General features: G+C 49.6%; 1 protein-coding gene and 1 pseudogene across 2 annotated transcripts; both read left to right on the top strand.

Annotated features, from left to right (window-relative positions):
• Nucleotides 1-7,335: 7,335 nt before the first annotated feature.
• LOC309883673 (protocadherin gamma-A5-like) lies at nt 7,336-11,549 on the top strand (the record flags this gene model as incomplete). Its single annotated transcript, XM_082771935.1, has 2 exons — nt 7,336-9,795; nt 11,475-11,549. The coding sequence occupies exons 1-2, from the start codon at nt 7,351-7,353 to the stop codon at nt 11,547-11,549; spliced, it is 2,520 nt and encodes an 839-aa protein (XP_082628061.1). The 5' UTR covers nt 7,336-7,350.
• Nucleotides 11,550-18,450: 6,901 nt separating this feature from the next.
• LOC309883672 (protocadherin gamma-A10-like) lies at nt 18,451-21,143 on the top strand (annotated as a pseudogene). Its single transcript has one exon. The product of its transcript is annotated as a protocadherin gamma-A10-like (transcript).
• The last annotated feature ends 108 nt before the right edge of the window (nt 21,144-21,251 follow it).

Raw genomic sequence — 21,251 nt, 5'->3', positions numbered from 1 at the left:
TTTTCAGGCCTTTGTTTGCAGTAAGGTTGTGCTTCATATTTCCCATTTTTGAAGTGTTTTTTCATTTGAAAATGCCAAGTTAGTATTGCAGAAAATCTTTATCTCCCTTGAAAAGCTCCTATCATCCATCTGGAGGCAAATTCTAGCATATAAGGGAAACAAATTGCTCACAAGACATATCATGAGAAAAGGCCCCATAGTAAATCATTTACATTTCTAGTTTGATTCTCATTTGAGATTATAAGACTATGTAATGGAAAAACTGATGATAGCTGATTAATTTTTCTTACTATGATGTCCCGTACTGTATAGTCCAGAGGAAGATTTAAGCATGTTAGCCACTCCTCCTAATTTTGTATCATCACCGTACTTGCTGAGACTGGATAAAATTCCCTCATCAAGGTCATTGATGAAGCAGTTGAACAAGACCACACCAAGCCCTGACCCCTGGGGAACACCACTAGTCACAGGTCTAAAGATGGATTGAGCCGAGAAATGTCTTTGTATGCATCTGTGTTGCTGTTTCAGTGTGCATAGTGGAATAAAGGTCTGGGTAACAGGTCCTTCTAGGCTTCATCGTTTGAATTTGTGCTGCATAACATTTGGATAGGTTTAAAAATGTTGTGTGAAGTGTGAGATTAGATTCTGCTTCTTTTTTCTTGTTCCACGTATGTCCTTTCCACATTTTTGCCATGTTTGTTGTCAGTGACAAAATGCTGGAGGACCCTGCAAAGATTGGAAGATCAGTTATGACTTGTTGGACTTGGGACCTGTTTCCATTCCAAGTGTGACTATTTAGTACTGTCAGGACAGTCTTTAATATCCTCATGTTTCCTTAAAATGTCACTGGATGAAATGTTCTTGCCAGTGGCCTACATATGGCTAGAACTTGGATGTTGTGAGTGGTGCAACTGAATGCTGTGAATGCAGAGCAAAGATGGTGAGTGTTATTTTTTTATTATTATTATTTTTTAATGTGGAAAATAAGTGGTTCAGTATCATTCAAAGGTTTGACATCATAATTTGTGCCAATTCCTGCAGCATTTATGCACCATTTTATCCTGGTTTTCTTGCCCTGAAAGGTAACTTTAATTCTCTGGTAATAAAATGCTTTGCAGAAAAACTGTGTATGTGGTGTGATGATGCCTGCGTATTATGTCTTATAATACCTGTGAGAATCCTCATTACTTCACTCCTATTTATTGTAACTTTGTGCCAAATTGTTTCTTCATAGCTATAATTCCATTTTCAGGTCTTTGTTTTCAGGAAGGTTGTGCTTCATATTTTCCTTTTCTGGCTAGGGCTTTTACATTTGAAAATGCAGAGTTTGTACTGCAGCAAGTCCTTATCTGCCTTAAGAAGGTCCTATCAGCCATCTGGAGACAAATATTTGTGTATATAGGAAATGAAACAGAAGCTCAAACTGAATCTGTCTTCATTATTTGCAAGACTTAACATGAGAAAAGACCCCATATTAAGGCCTTTCCTTTTGCAGTTTCATATTCATTGGAGATGAGCAGGCCACATCATGGAAAATCAGATGACAGCTAATGAACATTTCTTAAAATGAAGTCCAGATGAACTCTCTAGGGCTTTGGTTGCAGCTCAGGACCTCAGTGATTTGTTGGTGGTTTAGGGAAGAATTTTCCTGTGCAGAGAGAAGTGTGTGGCCCATGTCCAGTGATCTTCTCTACCACACTCTCTTTATGAATGCTTCTTTGTACTGCTGGTCTGATATTTTCTTTTCCTGGTGTTTCTTCCATGCATATAGGTAGAGTTATCAGGGAGTGTGTTATGTGTTCATGTGCTTTGCCCATGTAAGCCACAAGGTGCACATTTCAACGAAGTTAGAACTAGTGCAGAAGACTGGAGATATCAGGTTAGTTGTGTGTTCTCCTCCGTTTTTTTTATTAATTTATTTTTTGTCTGGGTGGTGGATGTAAACATGATGTTAGTAGAAGAGGAATGTCTCTGTGGTGCAGAGGGGCATTCACTTACCAATATATTTATGATGACCCAGTCCCTGTTGGAGAACTGCTCCTCTCTATCCCTTACCTCATTAGAAAGCATTAGAAACTTGCAGAGAACTGTACCTCCCTTATTGGTATACCTTGATGGTGTCATTGTGCACATTACATGGTATTGAGAAATTGTCTGTTCAACTTTTCCTTTGGTGATCTGTGCTTGCAAATTCAAGAGGTGAAAGGAACGCATTGAAGTTATGAAGGTTTGAGGTGACATGTTGGGGGAATGTTGTGTGAGGGGCTGTAGAAGGACTGACACTCCTTTCTCTACTTGTTTTAGTTATTTCATTCCACATATAGTTGTGGTTTATGCACTTTGAAGTCTGTCTGCTGAATAGGTTTTGCTTGAGAAATGTTATTGAGCTTTTTGAGGAACTTTGGGAGAGCCCTCTGGCTCTCTGGAGAGTTCCTTCCCTACTATCTACCTTATATGCTCTACTACTATGAATACTGAAAGATATCCATGTTTATAAACTCACTGCATACCATTTATTCTCTTCACAATGTTTTTATTAGGTCATGTTAATGTTATGGAAAAAAAAAAATGTCTTTGGAACTGTCCAAGGTGAAGACTGTGCACGTTGTGAAGATGTGGACTGGGCAATTGGTCTTTTGGTGAAGTCCTTCTGCCTGTTATGAATAGGGAAGGCAATCATAACAGTTGGGATACTTTGGGAATTCTTCATGTGTGAAAGTCTTTTTTTGGAAAGAGGAGCCTTTGAACACTGACCTCTTAAGGATGCAGCTGAAAGTGGCTTTTCTAACAGATGTCCTATGACATGAGTCATGTTCATAGAATCCTGGAATCATTTAGAAAAAATAATTGGAAAACACCTCTTACATCATCTATCCCAACCTTCCAACCTTTAACCTAGCACTGCCAAGTCTCACATTAAGCTATGTTACTAAGAGCTACATGTAAATACTTTTTGAAGACCTCCAAGGATGGTGACTCAACTACTTCCCTGGGCAGCCTGTATGAAAACTTCACAACCCTTTCAGTGATTTTTTTTTCCTAATGTCCCATGTAAACCTCCCTTGAAACAATCTGAGGCATTTTCCTAGTGTTTTATCACATGGTTCTTGGGAGTACAGGCCAACCCTCAGTTTGCTGTAGGCCCCTTTAAGGTAATCATAAAGGAATTTTATATCTGCCCTGAGCCTCCTTTTCTCTAGGCTAGACAACCCCAGCTCCCTTATCCGCTCCTATTAAGACCTGTTCTCTTGACACTTCAATGGCTCCATTGCCCTTCTTTGGACCTGCTTCAGCACCTCAATAACCTTCCTGTAGTGATGGGTCCAAAAGTGAACTCAGCATTTGATGTGCAGCCTCACCAGAGATGGGTACAGAGGGACAACCATTTTCCTAGTCCCTCTGGCCAGACTATTTCTGATACAATTCAGGATGCTGTTGGCTTTCTTGGCCCCCGGAACACACTGCTGGCTCATATTTAGCCAGATATCAACCAATACTCAGAGATCCCTTTTGGCTAGCCATGTTTTAAGCCAGTCTTCCCCCAGCCTGTAGCACTGCATGGAATTACTCTGAGCCAAACACTGGCTGAGGTCAACTGCATGAAGTTCAACAAGACCAAGTGCAGGGTCCTCCACCTGGGATGCAATAACCCCAAGCAGAGCTACAGGCTGGGAGAGGAGTGGTTGGAGAGCTGCCAGGCGGAGAAGGACCTGGGAGTGATGGTTGATAGTCGGCTGAATATGAGCCAGCAGTGTGCTCAGGTGGCCAAGAAGGCCAACAGCATCCTGGCTTGCATAATGAACAGTGTGACCAGCAGGGCTAGGGAGGTGATCGTCCCCCTGTACTTGGCTCTGGTGAGGCCGCACCTCGAGTACTGTGTTCAGTTTTGGGCCCCTTGCTACAAGAAGGACATGGAGGTGCTTGAGCGGGTGCAGAGAAGGGCAACGAAGCTGGTGAGGGGCCTGGAGAACAAGTCCTACGAGGAGAGGCTGAGGGGGCTGGGCTTGTTCAGCCTGGAGAAGAGGAGGCTCAGGGGTGACCTTATCGCTCTCTATAGGTACCTCAAAGGAGGCTGTAGCAAGATGGGGGTTGGTCTGTTCTCCCACGTGCCTGGCGACAGGACGAGGGGGAATGAGCTTAAGTTGCGCCAGGGGAGTTTTAGGTTGGATCTTAAGAAGAACTTCTTTACCAAAAGGGTTGTTAGACATTGGAACAGGCTGCCCAGGGAAGTGGTGGAGTCACCATCCCTGGAAGTCTTTAAAAGATGTTTAGATGTAGAACTTAGAGATATGGTTTAGTGGGGACTGCTAGCATTAGGTCAGAGGTTGGACTCAATGATCTTGAGGTCTCTTCCAACCTAGAAATTCTGTGATTCTGTGACTTGTCACTTAACCTTGTTGGACCACATGCTGCTGGCCCCGTCCTATTGGTCCAGCCTATCCAGATACATCTGTAGGACCTTCCTACCCTTCAGCAGATCAACATTTGTGCTTAACTTGGTGTCATCTGAAAATGTGCTGAGGGTGCACTGAGTCCCCTTATCCAGGTCATTGACAAATGAAACTGAAGAGAACTGGCTCCAATATTGAGTCTTGGGGGGCACTACTTGAGACCGACATCCATCTCCATTTAACGCCATTCACAGTGACTCTTTGGGCTTGACTAACATGCCAGTTTTCAAGCCAATAAATTGCCCACCTGTCCAAGCCATGAACAGCCATTTTCTTCAGGAGAATTCTGTGGGAAAGAGTGTTCAAAAGTTTACTGAAGTCAAGGTAGACCAGATCCAAAGCCTTTCCCTCATCTACTTGGCACATCACCTTGTACAGATGGAGATCAGATTCATGAAGGGGAGGACCTGTCTTTCATTAAGCCCTGTTGACTGAACCTGATCACCTGGTTACCCTGTAAGTGCCACATGATGGCACTAAAGCTGTTTTGTTCCACAAGCTTCCCCAGCACTGACAGGCCTGTAGTTTCCCGGATTGTACTTTGGGCCCTTCTTGTAGACGGGCATCACATTTGCTAGCCACCAGACAACTGGGACCTCTCAAGATAGCTGTGACTTCAAATAAATATTGGAAAGTGGCTTGGTGAGCACTTCCACCAGCTCCCTCTGTACCCTTGGGTGGACCCTTTCTGGCCCCATAGACTTGCATACGTCTAGGTAGTTTAGCAAGTTGCTGACCATTTCCTTGTGGATTATGAGGGCTTCAATCTGCTCCCTGTCCCTATTTACCAGGTAGTCAGGGGATGGGATAGCAAGAGAAAAATAGATCATGTTGCTAAAGAATGAGACCAAAAACAGATTAGGGAGATCATCTCTTGTCACTGTGTTTCCCCTCCACATCCAGTAAAAGATGGAGCTTGTCTTTGATCTTCCTTTTGTTATTTATGTATTTATAAAATCATTTTTGATGTCTTTAAGAGCTGTAGCCAGCTTGAGCTCCAGTTGGGCTTTGGCGTTTCTAATTTTCTCCTTACAGAACCTCAAACATCTCCTCAGTAATGGAAGTATATCCCTTCAATTTCATTCTACATAATGTTGAGGCAGATGAAAGAAAAGAACATCTGTAGAGTGACAGTGAAATCCTTCATTTGTGTAATTTTCATATTTTTGCCTTGTTTGCTGTGAATGCCTGAACTGGGCCTCAGTGTGGCAGAGACCCCTAAAAAGATTGGAAGATCTGTTAAAATGGCGGGACTGGGGGAGCAGTTACCTTGCAGACCTTGAATATTTGCTTCTGTGGAGAGAACTGCTTGGATATATTTCTCTTTCAATAAAGTGTCAGAAAATTATATGCCCTTTTCTTTCTGATCTCACCAATGGTGAGAAGTAGGATGTTGTCCATGATACAGATAAAGACTGTAACTGTAGAATACAGTGGCTGAGAAGCAGGCTTAGAGCCTGTAAAATAGTTGGATCAGTGTGTCTTTGGCTGGGGAATGCTTTTTTTCATGCCTGATGCCAAGGACTCTATCATTTCTGTTCTGATCATGGTGTCCCTGTCCTTAGAGGCAATGATGTTTCCCTGAGAATAATGTATTTGGCAGAAAGTGCCTATGGAGGGAAGGTCTCTGAGGTGAAAGAGTGATGAGTGGAGCCACCACCATGTATGAAGGTGAAGTCAAAGAAGAGCAGAAGGGTGCTGTGGGAACAGGTGTTCCATGAAAGCACTAATGTAGTGCTGTAACTGATCCCAAGTCTTTCTTTGGGTTTTTCTCAAATGAATGTATTGGACATGTTTGATAACTGATGCCAAATTCTGCCCTCTTCTTACACCTCTGTGTACACTGGCATGCTCATGTCCCATGGTTCTCTGATACACTCAAAGTGAATGTCCTGGGGTTTTCTTCTATTTTATGTGTAGGTATTTTACGGGAAAACCATTTAAGTGAATGAAAGTTAGAAAAGCATCTTCAGCAATTGTCCTCTCCAAGACTGCATTTATAGTGGGGGAAACTGATCAGAGGCAAGTACCCAGAATGGGTTGCTAAATAACACGGATGTGGAGTGAGTGCAAAGGCTTCTCAGAGAGCTGAAGGGACCTGTTTATTTCTTGGTGCTGCACTCTTACAGGGGGAAATGTTTTATATCAGTTTTTGACATTGGAATGACAACACAACTTATAAATCTTACATTCATTTAAATGAATGTAAAGTGTTGAGAAGACAATAACATGTCCATTCAAGAATCATTGCGAGAATGATCTCTCCAGTTCGTTGAAGTGAATGTCCTTCTGCAAACATGGTGTAAGAATGATAATTACTTTGAGGAAGAAATAACACGAATAATTTTACCTGCCATGCAGTACAACTAAGATATTAAGGAGAGGCCTTCATTCTGATCGTAACCGCCCTGAAGACCAGAATGCATTCGATCGTCCCTTGAAGAAGAGAAGGCGTTGCAGAAGCAAACGAAAAGTAGCATCTGGGCCGTATCGCAGGGGAATGTGCCGTGGGGCCGCGTCAAAGAGGCCCGAAGGTTTTCGCGGAAGAGGCAGGGCGGCGGCGCTCGCTGTGAGCCGTGCGTGCAGTGCCGGGCGGAGGCTGCGGGCGCCGCTGTTCACCACGGAGGAGAGGAGAGGAAGGAGCGGAGCGCTGCAGCCAGCCCCGCCCGCTGCGGCCCGGCTCGCTCGCTGTATCGGCGGCCGTGCGGGCTGCGAGTGGCCCCGCAGTGCAGAATCGAGCTACATAGAGGCAGAAGGGCCGGCGAGAGCGGGCGGCCGCGGGGCCGAAGCCGAGGACGGGAAACGAAACGGGAGAGAGAATCTGATCCAGAGCCGGAAGCGAGGAGTCGGATCAGCGGCGGAGAGCTCTCGGCTGGCGTCCGGTGGTGGCGAGACCGAGATGGAGATGTGCGCGGCGAGAGAAGGGCGCTGGGGCCAGAGGCAGCGAGCGCTGCTGTGCTGCGTGTTGGTGGCGGCGTGGGAGGCGGCGTGGGGACAGCTGCGCTACTCGGTGCCCGAGGAGCTGCCCAAGGGCTCTTTCGTGGGCGATGTGGCCAAGGACCTGGCGCTGCAGCCGGCGGCGCTCCGCCACCGCGGCACCCGAGTGGTATCGGCAGATAGGACGCAGTACTTCACTCTGCATGCGAACAGCGGCCACCTGGTGACGGCGGAGAGGCTAGATAGAGAGCAGCTGTGCCGGCTGGTAGAGCGATGTGTGCTGCGCTGTGAGGTGATCGTGGAGGGCGAGATGAAAGTCTACGGGATCGAAGTGGAAATCACAGATATTAACGACAATGCACCCAGGTTCCGAGAGTCCGAACCGGAACTGAGAATTAGCGAGATGACTGCTCCCGGGTCGCGCTTTCCCCTCGCCGAGGCTCGCGACCCGGACTTGGGAGTGAATTCCTTGCAGAGCTACGAGCTGAGCGGCGACGAGCACTTCTCGCTGTCCGTGCAGGCGGGAGCCGACGGCGAGAAGCGTCCCGAGCTGGTGCTGGCCAAGGCGCTGGACCGGGAGGAGGCGGCGTTTCACGAGCTGGTGCTGAGGGCGAGCGACGGCGGCGAGCCGGCACGGACGGGCACGGCGCGCATCCGCGTGTCTGTGCTGGACGCCAACGACAACGCGCCCGTGTTCAGCCAGGCGGTGTACGCGGTGCGCGTGCCCGAGGACGTGCCCGTGGGCTCCACGCTCCTCACCCTCACGGCCACCGACGTCGACGAGGGAATCAACGCGAATGTGAAATACTCCGTTAAGAAAGCGACAGACCTAGCATCGGAAATTTTCTACCTGGATCCGGAGACGGGATCGATCAGGCTGTTGAGGAGCCTGGACTTCGAGGAAGGAGACTCCTACGAAATGGAGGTGCAAGCCCATGACGGCGGTGGCCTTTCCGACACGGCTACGGTCTCGATCTCGGTGACCGACGTGAACGACAACGCGCCCGAGATTTCGGTGCGGTCGGCACTCAGCGAGATCTCGGAGGACGCGCCTTCGGGGACGGTGGTGGCCCTGCTGCACGTGCAGGACCGCGACTCGGGCGCCAACGGCGAGGTGCGATGCAGCATCGAGGAGAGCGTCCCATTCCGCCTGGAGCGGGCGCTGGACAATTACTACAGCGTGGTGACGGCGCGGGAGCTGGACCGGGAGGAGGTGTCGGAGTACAACGTGACGGTGTGGGCGTCGGACGGCGGGTCGCCGTCGCTGCGCAGCAGCGCGGTGCTGGCGCTGCGCGTGCTGGACGTGAACGACAACGCGCCGGTGTTCGCGGAGGCGCGCTACAGCGCCCGTCTGCCCGAGAACAACGCCGAGGGCGCGCTGGTGCTGACGGTGCGGGCGTGGGACGCGGACTGGGGGCAGAACGCGCGCGTGCGCTACCGGCTGGCGGAGGGGCGCGTGCGGGGCGCGCCGCTGTCGTCCTACGTGTCGGTGCAGGCGGAGACGGGCGCGCTGTACGCGCTGCGCTCGTTCGACTACGAGGAGGTGCGCGAGGTGGGGCTGTGGGTGCGGGCGGAGGACGGCGGCGCGCCGGCGCTGAGCAGCAACGTGTCGGTGCGGCTGCTGATCGTGGACGAGAACGACAACGCGCCGCAGGTGCTGTACCCGCCGATGGCGGCGGCGGCGGCGTCGGGCGCGGGCTGGACGGGCGTGGAGCTGGCGCCGCGCTCGGCGGAGCCCGGCGCGCTGGTGGCCAAGGTGGTGGCGGTGGACGCGGACGCGGGGCAGAACGCGTGGCTGTCCTACGAGCTGGCCAAGGCGACGGAGCCGGGGCTGTTCCGCGTGGGGCTGCACAGCGGCGAGGTGCGCACGGCGCGCTCGCCGCTGGCCCGCGACGCGCCCAGGCACAGCCTGGTGGTGGTGGTGAAGGACCAGGGCCGGCCGGCGCTGTCGGCCACGGCCACGCTGACGGTGGTGCTGGCCGAGAGCGTGGCCGAGCTGCTGTCGGAGCTGGGCAGCGCGGCGGCGCCGGCCGAGCCCGGCGGCAGCCTGACGCGCTGGCTGGTGCTGGCCGTGGCGGCCGTGTCGTGCCTCTTCGTCGCCTTCCTGCTGCTGCTGCTGGCGCTGCGCCTGCGGCGCTGGCGCCGCTCGCAGCTGCTGCCGCCGGCCAGCGGCGCCTTGCGCGGCGTGCCGGCCTCGCACTTCGTGGGCATCGACGGCGTCCGCGCCTTCCTGCACTCCTACTCGCACGAGGTGTCGCTCACCGCCGACTCGCGCAAGAGCCAGCGGCGCTGGGCGGCCGACAGCTGCTGCAACACCCTCCCGGCGCGGCCGGCGCCCGACAAGGCCGCGCCGCTGCTCGGGGAAGACGCTGCCGGCGCCCGCGGCGCACCGCCCGACGCCCTCCCGGTGAGTCAGTCGCTCCGGACACGCGGACGCCCTCCGTCTCGGCGCTTGCCTCCCTTCCTGCTCATTGCCTTTCACTCCCCGCTTTCCTTCCCGGCCGGGGATGTTTGGTGCTGAGCAAAGCACAGCTTCATTAGGCAGTGGGTTTTGGGTAACTCTGAAAGATAATGTGGAATGTGGGACATGAGCGCGGGCTTTTGACATCAGCTCTGCTCCAGATGGACTCCTATTTTTTTCCCACATGCCAGGTGGTTGCTCCTTTCATTCCCTGACATGTATCATGCAGGATTTCCTTTTTGTCTTCACTTCTTTTTGCTTTTCTGAAAATTTACCGCTCTCATTCCTGAGTGGCCAGGTTTCCTTCTCAGCAAGGCACAGCTTTGTTTTGTATCAGGTTGTTGTCCTTTTTTGTGAAGGGAGCCAAGTGTGGGCTCCACTGCCAGCGTTACAGATGTTGCGGAAGTCAGGAGACAAGAGGGGGCCTTTCCCTGCAACTCTACTCTACATGATCTTCTAACTTTTTTTCCCACTTATCTGCTGGTTGTTCCTTTCATCCCCTGGCATATATCATGCAGGTTTTTGTTTTGTTTTTCTTTCTTCTGTGTTCATGTACACTTGAGACTACCAGGAAGTTAAAAGGTAGCCTCCCAATAGCTCACATGCAGTAGTTTGCGCTTATCTTTAAATAAAATCTTAATGGCCATTGTGTCATTTGGCTACTTCTCCTCCATACTTCCATACTCTAAGCAACTTTTCTGATGCTTCATGAAGATGGATTATGCAAAAAGATGTCTATATGAATCTGTGCTGCTGTTTTTGTGTGTATGGTGGAATAATGGTCTGGGCAAAACGTCCTTTTAGTCTTCATCACTTGAATTTGTGTTGCAAAATATTTGGCTTGGTTAATGTTGTGTGAAGTGTGAGATTGGATTCTGTTTCTTGTCCTGCAGTTTTCACATACTTGCCTTCTTTGTTGTCAATGACAAAACGTGGCCTCATGTTCCAGAGAACCCTGAAAAGACTGGAAGATGTGTTATGAGTTGTTGGACTGGGGGAGCTGTTCCCATACACAGCATGAATATTTGCTGCAGTCGGCACAAAGTCTTTGATATCCTCATGTTTCCTTAAAATGTCACTGGATGAAATGCTCTTGATAGCTGCCTAAATATGGCTAGAATTTGGATATTGTGAATGGTGCAACTGAATGCTGTGAATGTAGAGCAAAGATGGTGAGTGGTTGAGTTTGAATGTGGAAAATATGTGGATCAGCAGTGATATTGTTTGGTCTGAGGTTTTATTTCATAATTTGTGCCAAGGCCGGCATCATTTATGCACCTTTTTCTCCTGGCTGTGGTGCCCGGAAGCACAATTTTAATTCTCCCTCGGTGTTCTGCTTCCCCTCACGATGTTCCAGAATGATAAGTCCTTATTAGCTCTTGAGATACAGTTCGAAGGTGATTAATGAGCGTGGTGCAACTGAATGCTGTAAATGTAGAGGAGTGAAGTTGGGACGTTGGTTCTGAATTTGAAGAGAATTTGTGATAAGTGGTGATATTGTTTGGGCATTGGTACGATTTTATTGTGGATGCCAAATTCTGTAGCATATATTAAGTTTGATTTTATAATTTTGAGAATGCCTGCAGCATTTTTGAACATTTGATCCTTGTTTTGCTTTCCTGAAGGGCAACGCTAATCCTCTGATGCCAAAATGTTCTGTACAAAAGCTGTGTATGCAGAGGTTTGATTTCTTAGTATAATACCCTCTAATACCTGTGAGAATCCTCATTAGTCTACCGCTATCTGCATTGGGGTGTAGCGTTTCTTCCTAGCTGTAATTCCATTTTTAAGCATTTGTTTCAATGAAGGTTGTGCTTCATATTTCCCTTTTTTGAGAGGATATTTACATTTGAAAATGCTAAGTTTCTATTGCGGCAAATCCTTCTCTGCCTTGAGAAGGTCTTATAAACCATCTGGAGACAAGAGGTAGTGTATAAGGGAATTGCTCACTAGATTTATCATGAGAAAAGGCCCCATAGTAAGTCATTTACATTTATACTTTTGTTTTCATTTGAGATAAGCAGGGCATAGCATGGAAAAACTGATGAGAGTCGATGAGCTTGTCTTGCTATGATGTCCCTACTGTAAAGTCCAGAGGAAGACTTGAGACCTGAGCCATTTCTTGGTGCTCTCGGGAGATGTTTCCCTGCATGCAGAGAAGACCATGCCATCTTTCCTGTAAATTTCTCTACCACACTTTCTCTTTGAATGCTTTTTTTGCTTGTCTGATTTTATCTTTTCCTAGTCTTTTGTTTACCTGGGTAGACTGATTATGAGTAACAGCATAGCTGTGTTGAGGAATGTGATATGCTTTTATGGGCCTTGCTCTGGTGACAAAATAGGTGGAATTTTCCTTTCCATGTTAGAATATGTGGAAGGCAAGATGCATCTTTCCATTAACCCATTGAGCACTCGCTATTCTTGGTAACAGCAAATTATGATAGTGAATTCTCATAATGCATGAGAATGCCTGAGTGATGTTTTAGTGCATTGGAATGGTCTTGAAACAATATTCAAGGACCTCATGTTTCACTTAGCTGCTTTTCCTTTCTACTCCTTGCAACTGTTCTCTTGCTGCATGAAGATGGGTTGAGCAGAGAAATGTCTATGTATTCTTCTGTGCTGCTGTTTCAGTGTGATTAGTGAGCGTGGTGCAACTGAATGCTGTAAATGTAGAGGAGTGAGGTTGAGATCTTGGTTCTGAATTTGAAGAGGTGTGATAAGTGGTGATATTGTTTGGGCAGTGATACGATTTTATTGTGGTTGGCAGTTTCTTTAGCATGTTTGATTTTATAATTTTGAGAATGCCTGCAGCATTTTTGAACATTTGATCCTGGTTTTACTGTCCTGAAAGGCAACGCTAATCCTCTGATACCAAAATGCTCTGTACAAAAACTGTGTATGTAGAGGTATGATTCCTTAGTATAATACCTTCTAATACCTGTGAAAATCCTCATTAGTCTACCACTATCTTTATTGGGGTGTAGTGTTTCTTCCTAGTTGTAATTCCATTTTCAAGCCTTTGTTTGCAGGAAGGTTGTGCATCCCATTTTTGAGAGGACTTTTACACTTGAAAATGCAAAGTTTCTATTGCAGCAAATCCTTCTCTCCCTTGAGAAGGTCTTATAAGCCATATGGAGACAAGATGTTGTGTATAAGGCAAACAAATTTGCTCACAATACCTGTCATGAGAAAAGGCCCCGTAGTAAGACATTTACATTTACAGTTTCATTTTCATTTCAGATAAGCAGGACATAGCATGGAAGAACTTATGAGAGTTGATGAGCTTGTCTTGCTATGATGTCCCTACTGTACGGTGAAGAGGAAGGCTTAAGACCTGAGCCATTTCTTGGTGCTCTGGGGAGGTATTTACCTGCATGCAGAGAAGACCATGCCATCTTTCCTGTGAATTTCTGTACCACACTTTCTCTTTGAATGCTTTTTTTGCTTGTCTGATTTTATCTTTTCCTGGTCTTTTGTCTAGGTGGGTAGGTTGAGTTATGAGTAACAGCATAGCTGTGTTGAGGAATGTGATATGCTTTCATGGGCCCCACTGAAGTTAGGGAATAGCTGTAATTGTCCTTTCCTTTCCATGAGAAATGTCTTTGTATGCATCTGTGCTGCTCTTTCAGTGTGTATAGTGGAATACTGACCAGGTAACGTGTCTTTTTAGGCTTTAGTTTGTGCTACATAATATTTGACTAGGTTTAAAAATGTTGTGTGAAGTTTGAGATTGGATTCTTGTCCTGTTTTCTTGTTCGTTTTCTGTCCTTTCCATATTTTTGCTTTGTTTGTTGTCAATGACAAAATACCGGAGAAACCTGAAAAGACTGGAGTATCTATTTGAGTTATAGGAGTGGGAGAGCTGTTTCCATTCCCAGTGTGACTGTTTAGTGCTGTCAGGACAGTCTTTAATATCCTCATGTTTCCTTAAAATGTCACTGGATGAAATGCTCTTGCCAGTGGCCTTAATATGGCTAGAAGTTGGATGTTGTGAGTGGTGCAAATGAATGCTCTGAATGCAGAGGAAAGATGGTGAGTGGAATTTTGGTTTGTTCGTTCCTTTTTGGTTTTATTGTGTTGCTGTTGTTTTTTGCTTTTTTTTTTTTTTTTTGTTAAATGTGGAAAAGATGTTGCTCAGCAGATATCGTTCAGTCAAAGGTTTGACTATCTAATTTCTGCCAATTCCTGCAGCATTTATGCACCATTTTATCCTGGTTTTCTTTCCCTGAAAGGTAACTTTAATTCTCTGGTAATAAAATGCTTTGCATAAAAACTGTGCGTGTGGTGTTTATGATGCCTGCATATTATGGCTTATAATACCTGTGAGAATCCTCATTACTTCACTCCTATTTATTATAACTCTGTGCCAAAGAGTTTCTACATAGCTATAATTCCATTTTCAGGTCTTTGTTTTCAGAAAGGTTGTGCTTCATATGTTCCTTTTTCTGGCTAGGGCTTTTATATTTGCAAATGCAACATTTGAATTGCAGCAAATATTTATCTTCTTTGAGAAGGTCCAGTCAGCCACCGGATGAAAAATTTTATGTAGAATGGGAAGAAACAGAAGCTGAGTGGTTTTAGTGGAAGAGGCATGTCTCTGTGGAACAACAATTACACTTAAAGCAGAGGGACATTTCGTTACTGCTGTATTTACGAGGACCCAGTCTTTGTTGCAGAAAGAATCCTCTCTGTCCCTTATCCCTTTTTAGGAGGCTTTAGATACTTGCAGAGAAATGTAGCTCCCTTCGTGGTATACCTGGAAGGTCTGCTTGTACATGGTGCGTGAGATTGGGAAAACTTTTGTTGAACTTTTCCTTTGATGAGATTTGCTTGCAAATTCTGACGGTGAAAGAAAAGCATTGAAGTTATGAAGGTCTGAGGTGACGTGTTGGGGGAATTTTGTGTGAGAAGTTGTAGAAGGGCTGGTGGTCCTTTCTCGGATTGTTTTAGTTACTCCATTCCCCACAAAGTTGTGGTTTATGCTCTTTGAAGTCTGTCTGCACAATAGGTTTTTCCTGAGAAATGTTATTGAGGTTTCTGGGATCTTTGGGAGAGCTTTCTTGAGAATTCATCCCCTACTGTCTACCTTATGTATTCTACTACTGATGCAGGAAGAACGGCCGAAAGCAGGACACACCAATATGGTAGATCATGCTCCATTTTATTACCCAAACAGCCTTACTTTTATAGTGAACTTAACAGGGTTGGATAGTGTCTCACACAAGATTATTGGTCAAAAGCACACAGACAAACAACTACAAGGAAACAACCCCACCTGCAAGAAAACATCCCCCTTGTGATTAGCAGTCATGTAGACCTTGTCCTTGAAGCCAGCTGCTGGCAACAATATTTCTCTAAATTCCTCATTTGGGCGATGTTGGAACACTGTCACGGGAACTTCTCATAGTCGTTCCTGGTAGCTTGGTTTGCTCAGTTGCAGCAAGCCATGGGATCTTTACTGTTTCAAAAACCCCTCAATATACTACTATGAATACTGAAAAATATCTAAATATATAAAAAAAATAAACAATCAAAGTGTATAAAGTATCTGCATAACATTTATTTTCTTCACAATGTTAGGTCATGTTAATGTAGTGGAAAGAAAAGTCTTTAGAGCTGACCATGGTATAGTCTCTGTGCACATTGTGAAGAAGTGGGCTGGACAACTGGTCTTTTAATGAAGTCCTTCTGCCTGTTATAAATATGGAAAGCAAACATAACAGCTGGGAGTAGCTTGAGAATTCTTTGTTTGTGACATTCTCTTGGTGGAAAGAGGATCCTTTGAAACCCTAACCTCTCAAGAATGGAGCTGGAAGTGGCTTTGATAACAGACGTGCTATGACAACAGCTATGTTCATAGAATCCTGGAATCATTTAGGTTGGAAAAGACCTCTTAGATCATCTAGCCCAACATTTACTCTAGTACTGCCAAGTCTACTGTTAAACCACATCACTAAGCTCTCCATCTACACACCTCTGAAGACCTCCTATATTGGTGACTCAACTACATCGATGGGCAGCCTTGCTGAATACTTCACAATCTTTTCAGTGAAACACATTTTCCTAATATCCACTGCAGCAATCTGAGGCCATTTCCTATTGTTTAATCACATGGTTCTTGGCAACAGGCTAATTCCCACTTTGCTGTAGCCCCCCTTTAAGGTAATAGTAGAACATGATAAGATCTGCCCTGAGCCTCCTTTTCTGTAGACTAAACAACCCCATCTCCATCAGCCGCTCCTAATGAGATCTGTTCTCTAGACCCTTCAACAGTGAGGGGTCCAAAACTGATCACAGTATTTGAGGTGCAGCCTCATGAGAGCCGAGTACAGAGGGACAATCACTTCCGTAGTCCTGCTGGGTGGACTATTTCTGATACAAGTTCTGATGCTGCTGGATCTCTCAGCCACACTGCTGGCTATTGACCAATACTCGGAGGTAGCTTTCGGCCAGCCAGCTTTTTAGCTAATCTTCTTTCCCCAGCCTGTAGCACTGCATGGGATTGCTGTGACCCAAACAAAGGACCCGTCACTTAACCTTCTGGCCCCATAGACTTGCATCTGTCTTAGTAGTTCATCAGTTTGCTGACCTTTTTCTCATGGATTATGAGGTCTTCATTCTGCTTCTTGTCCCTATCTACCAGGTGGTCAGGGGATGGGGTACCCAGAGAAAAATAGGTCTTGTTGCTAAAGACTATGACCAAAATGTATTGGGGCGATCATCTCTTGTCACTGTGTTTCCCCTCCACATGCAATAATGGATGGAGCTTGTCTTTGGTCCTCCTTTTCTTGTTTTTGTATTTATAAAACAATTTTTGATGTCTTAAAGACCAATAGCCAGCTTGAGCTCCAGCTGGGCTTTGGCCCTAATAATTTTCACTTCACGCAACCTAAAACATCTCCTGAGGAATGGAAGTACATCCCTCAATTTTCATTCTATCTAATGTTGAGGCAGATTTAAAAATATATATATAGATCTGTAGAGTGACAGTGAAGTCCTTCATTTGTGCAATTTCACATTTTTGCCTTGTTTGCTGTGAACTGGGCCTGAGTGTGGCAGAGACCCCTGAAAAGACTGGAAGATCTACTAGAAAAGAACTACTTTGATATATCTCTCTTTCAGTAAAGTGTCAGAGAATTATATGCCCTTGTCTTTCTGCTCTCACCAATGGTGAGAAGTAGGATGTTGTCCATGACACAAATAAAGACTGTGACTGCAGAGTAGAAAGGCTTAGAGCCTGGAAAATAGTTGGATCAGTGTGTCTTTGGCTGGGGAATGCTTTGGTTTCATGCCTGATGCCAAGGCCTGTGCCATTTCTGTTCTGATCATGGTGTCCCTGTCCTTAGAGGCAATGATGTTTTCCTGAGAATAAAGCATTTGGCAGAAAGTGCCTATGGAGTAGAGGTGTCTGAGGTGAAAGGGTGCAGACTGGAGTCACCACCATGTATGAAGGTGAAGTCAAAGAAGAGCAGAAGGGTATTGTGGGAGCAGGTGTTCCATGAACGCAATAATCTAGGGCTGTAACTGATGCCAAGTACTGATGTAATAACCATTAGCCATGAATGTGAATGCTGACTGCGTAGAATGAGTTCCAGTGATTCAGCATGACAGAATGAGGAAAATATGATTGATGCTTACTGCTCGAGATATTTCATGGTCTTCCTTTGGCTTTTTTTCTCAAATGAATGTAGTGGATGTGTTTGATAAGTGATGCCAAATTCTGCCCTCATCTTACCCCTCTGTGTACACTGGCATGCTCGTGTCCCATGGTTCTCTGATATGTTCAAAGTGAATGCCCTGGGGTTTTCTTCTGTTTTAGGGGTAGGCATTTTTCTGGAAAACCGTTAAAGTGAATGAAAGTTAGAAAAGCATCTTCTGCTGTTGTGATCTCCAAGACTGCATTTATAGTGGGGGAAACTGATTAGAGGCGAGTGCGCAGACTGCTTTGCTAAATAACAGGGATGTGGAGTGAGTGCCCAGGCTTCTCAGAGTAGTGAAGGCACCTGATTACTCCATGATGCTGCACATGTACAGGGAGAACTGTTTTATATCAGTTGTTGACATTGGAACGACAGCACAAATTATCAACAAACGTAAGATTTAAATGAATATAAAGTGTTGGAGAGAAAAGGAAATGTTCATTCCAAAGGACTACAGAAACGATCTCTGGAATTCCGGGAAGTGACTGTCCTGACACATGGTGTAAGGGCGATAATTACTTTGCGATCAAATTAAAACGAATAATTTTACCTGCCATGCAGTAGAACTAAGATATCAAGCAGAGGACACTACCTTCATTGTGATCATGACCACGCTGAAGACCAGAATGAATTCGACCTTCTCCTCGAAGAAGAGAAGTCGCCGTGTCCGCGGGGACCGAAGGTTTCCGCGGAAGAGGCAGGGCGGCGGCGCTCGGTGTGAGCCGTGCGTGCAGTGCCGGGCGAAGGCTGCGGGCGCCGCTGTTCACCACGGAGGAGAGGAGAGGAAGGAGCGGAGCGCTGCAGCCAGCCCCGCCCGCTGCGGCCCGGCTCGCTCGCTGTATCGGCGGCCGTGCGGGCTGCGAGCGGCCCCGCGGTACGGAGCCGAGCTACAGAGAGGCGGAGGGGCTGGCCAATGCGGGCAGCGGCGGGGCCGGAGCCGAAGCAGACGGAAGCGGGAGCCGAAACTAGACCTTGATCCGGAGCTGCAGACGGATCTGGAGAGGTGGCGGCGGGGCCGTGTCGGAGATGTGCGCACCGAGAGAAGGGCGCTGGGGCCAGAGGCAGCGAGCGCTGCTGTGCTGCATGTTGGTGGCGGCGTGGGAGGCGGCGTGGGGACAGCTGCGCTACTCGGTGCCCGAGGAGCTGCCCAAGGGCTCTTTCGTGGGCGACGTGGCCAATGACCTGGCGCTGCAGCCGGCGGCCCTCCGCGACCGCGGCGCCCGAGTGGTGTCGGCAGATAGGACGCGGTATTTCGCTCTGCATGCGAACAGTGGCCACCTGGTGACGGCGGAGAGGCTAGATAGAGAGCAGCTGTGCGAGGGCGTGCAGCGATGCGTGCTGCGCTGTGAGGTGATCGTGGAGGGCGAGATGAAAGTTTACGAGATCGAAGTGGAAATCACGGACATTAACGACAACGCGCCCTGCTTCCGAGAGGCTGAAAAGGAACTGAGAATGAGCGAGATGACACCAGCCGGGTCGCGCTTTCCCCTGTTCGAGGCTCACGACCCGGACGTGGGAGTGAATTCCCTGCAGAGCTACGAGCTGAGCGGCGACGAGCACTTCTCGCTGTCCGTGCAGGCGGGAGCCGACGGCGAGAAGCGTCCCGAGCTGGTGCTGGCCAAGGCGCTGGACCGGGAGGAGGCGGCGTTTCACGAGCTGGTGCTGAGGGCGAGCGACGGCGGCGAGCCGGCACGGACGGGCACGGCGCGCATCCGCGTGTCTGTGCTGGACGCCAACGACAACGCGCCCGTGTTCAGCCAGGCGGTGTACGCTGTGCGCGTGCCCGAGGACGTGCCCGTGGGCTCCACCCTGCTCACCCTCACGGCCACCGACGCGGACGAGGGAATGTACGGCGATGTGAAATACTTTTTTGAGAAAATTACTGACAAAGCCTTGACGATTTTCCACCTGAATCCCGAGACGGGATCGATCAGGCTGTTGAGGAGCCTGGACTTCGAGGAAGGAGACTCCTACGAATTCAGGGTGCAAGCACGGGATAGCGGGGAGCTTTCCGACACGGCTACGGTCTCAGTCTCGGTGACCGACGTGAACGACAACGCGCCCGAGATTTCGGTGCGGTCGGCGCTGAGCGAGATCTCGGAGGACGCGCCGTCGGGGACGGTGGTGGCCCTGCTGCACGTGCAGGACCGCGACTCGGGCGCCAACGGCGAGGTGCGGTGCTCGCTGGTCGGCGACGTGCCGTTCCGTCTGCGGAGCTCGGTGGGCAGCTACTACAGCGTGGTGACGGCGCGGGAGCTGGACCGGGAGGAGGTGTCGGAGTACAACGTGACGGTGTGGGCGTCGGACGGCGGGTCGCCGTCGCTGCGCAGCAGCGCGGTGCTGGCGCTGCGCGTGCTGGACGTGAACGACAACGCGCCGGTGTTCGCGGAGGCGCGCTACAGCGCCCGTCTGCCCGAGAACAACGCCGAGGGCGCGCTGGTGCTGACGGTGCGGGCGTGGGACGCGGACTGGGGGCAGAACGCGCGCGTGCGCTACCGGCTGGCGGAGGGGCGCGTGCGGGGCGCGCCGCTGTCGTCCTACGTGTCGGTGCAGGCGGAGACGGGCGCGCTGTACGCGCTGCGCTCGTTCGACTACGAGGAGGTGCGCGAGGTGGGGCTGTGGGTGCGGGCGGAGGACGGCGGCGCGCCGGCGCTGAGCAGCAACGTGTCGGTGCGGCTGCTGATCGTGGACGAGAACGACAACGCGCCGCAGGTGCTGTACCCGCCGATGGCGGCGGCGGCGGCGTCGGGCGCGGGCTGGACGGGCGTGGAGCTGGCGCCGCGCTCGGCGGAGCCCGGCGCGCTGGTGGCCAAGGTGGTGGCGGTGGACGCGGACGCGGGGCAGAACGCGTGGCTGTCCTACGAGCTGGCCAAGGCGACGGAGCCGGGGCTGTTCCGCGTGGGGCTGCACAGCGGCGAGGTGCGCACGGCGCGCTCGCCGCTGGCCCGCGACGCGCCCAGGCACAGCCTGGTGGTGGTGGTGAAGGACCAGGGCCGGCCGGCGCTGTCGGCCACGGCCACGCTGACGGTGGTGCTGGCCGAGAGCGTGGCCGAGCTGCTGTCGGAGCTGGGCAGCGCGGCGGCGCCGGCCGAGCCCGGCGGCAGCCTGACGCGCTGGCTGGTGCTGGCCGTGGCGGCCGTGTCGTGCCTCTTCGTCGCCTTCCTGCTGCTGCTGCTGGCGCTGCGCCTGCGGCGCTGGCGCCGCTCGCAGCTGCTGCCGCCGGCCAGCGGCGCCTTGCGCGGCGTGCCGGCCTCGCACTTCGTGGGCATCGACGGCGTCCGCGCCTTCCTGCACTCCTACTCGCACGAGGTGTCGCTCACCGCCGACTCGCGCAAGAGCCAGCGGCGCTGGGCGGCCGACAGCTGCTGCAACACCCTCCCGGCGCGGCCGGCGCCCGACAAGGCCGCGCCGCTGCTCGGGGAAGACGCTGCCGGCGCCCGCGGCGCACCGCCCGACGCCCTCCCGGTGAGTCAGTCGCTCCGGACACCCCGACGCCCTCCGTCTCGGCGCTTGCCTCCCTTCTTTCTCCTTGCCTTTCCCTCGGTGTTCTGCTTCCCCTCACGATGTTCCAGAATGATAAGTCCTTATTAGCTCTTGAGATACAGTTCGAAGGTGATTAATGAGCGTGGTGCAACTGAATGCTGTAAATGTAGAGGAGTGAAGTTGGGACGTTGGTTCTGAATTTGAAGAGAATTTGTG

The sequence above is a fragment of the Aythya marila genome, assembly GCF_965140915.1.
Source record: "Aythya marila genome assembly, chromosome: 14".
Lineage (NCBI taxonomy): Eukaryota > Metazoa > Chordata > Aves > Anseriformes > Anatidae > Aythya > Aythya marila.
Note: the sequence above shows the minus strand (reverse complement) of the source record. Positions and strands in the feature narration are given on the sequence as shown.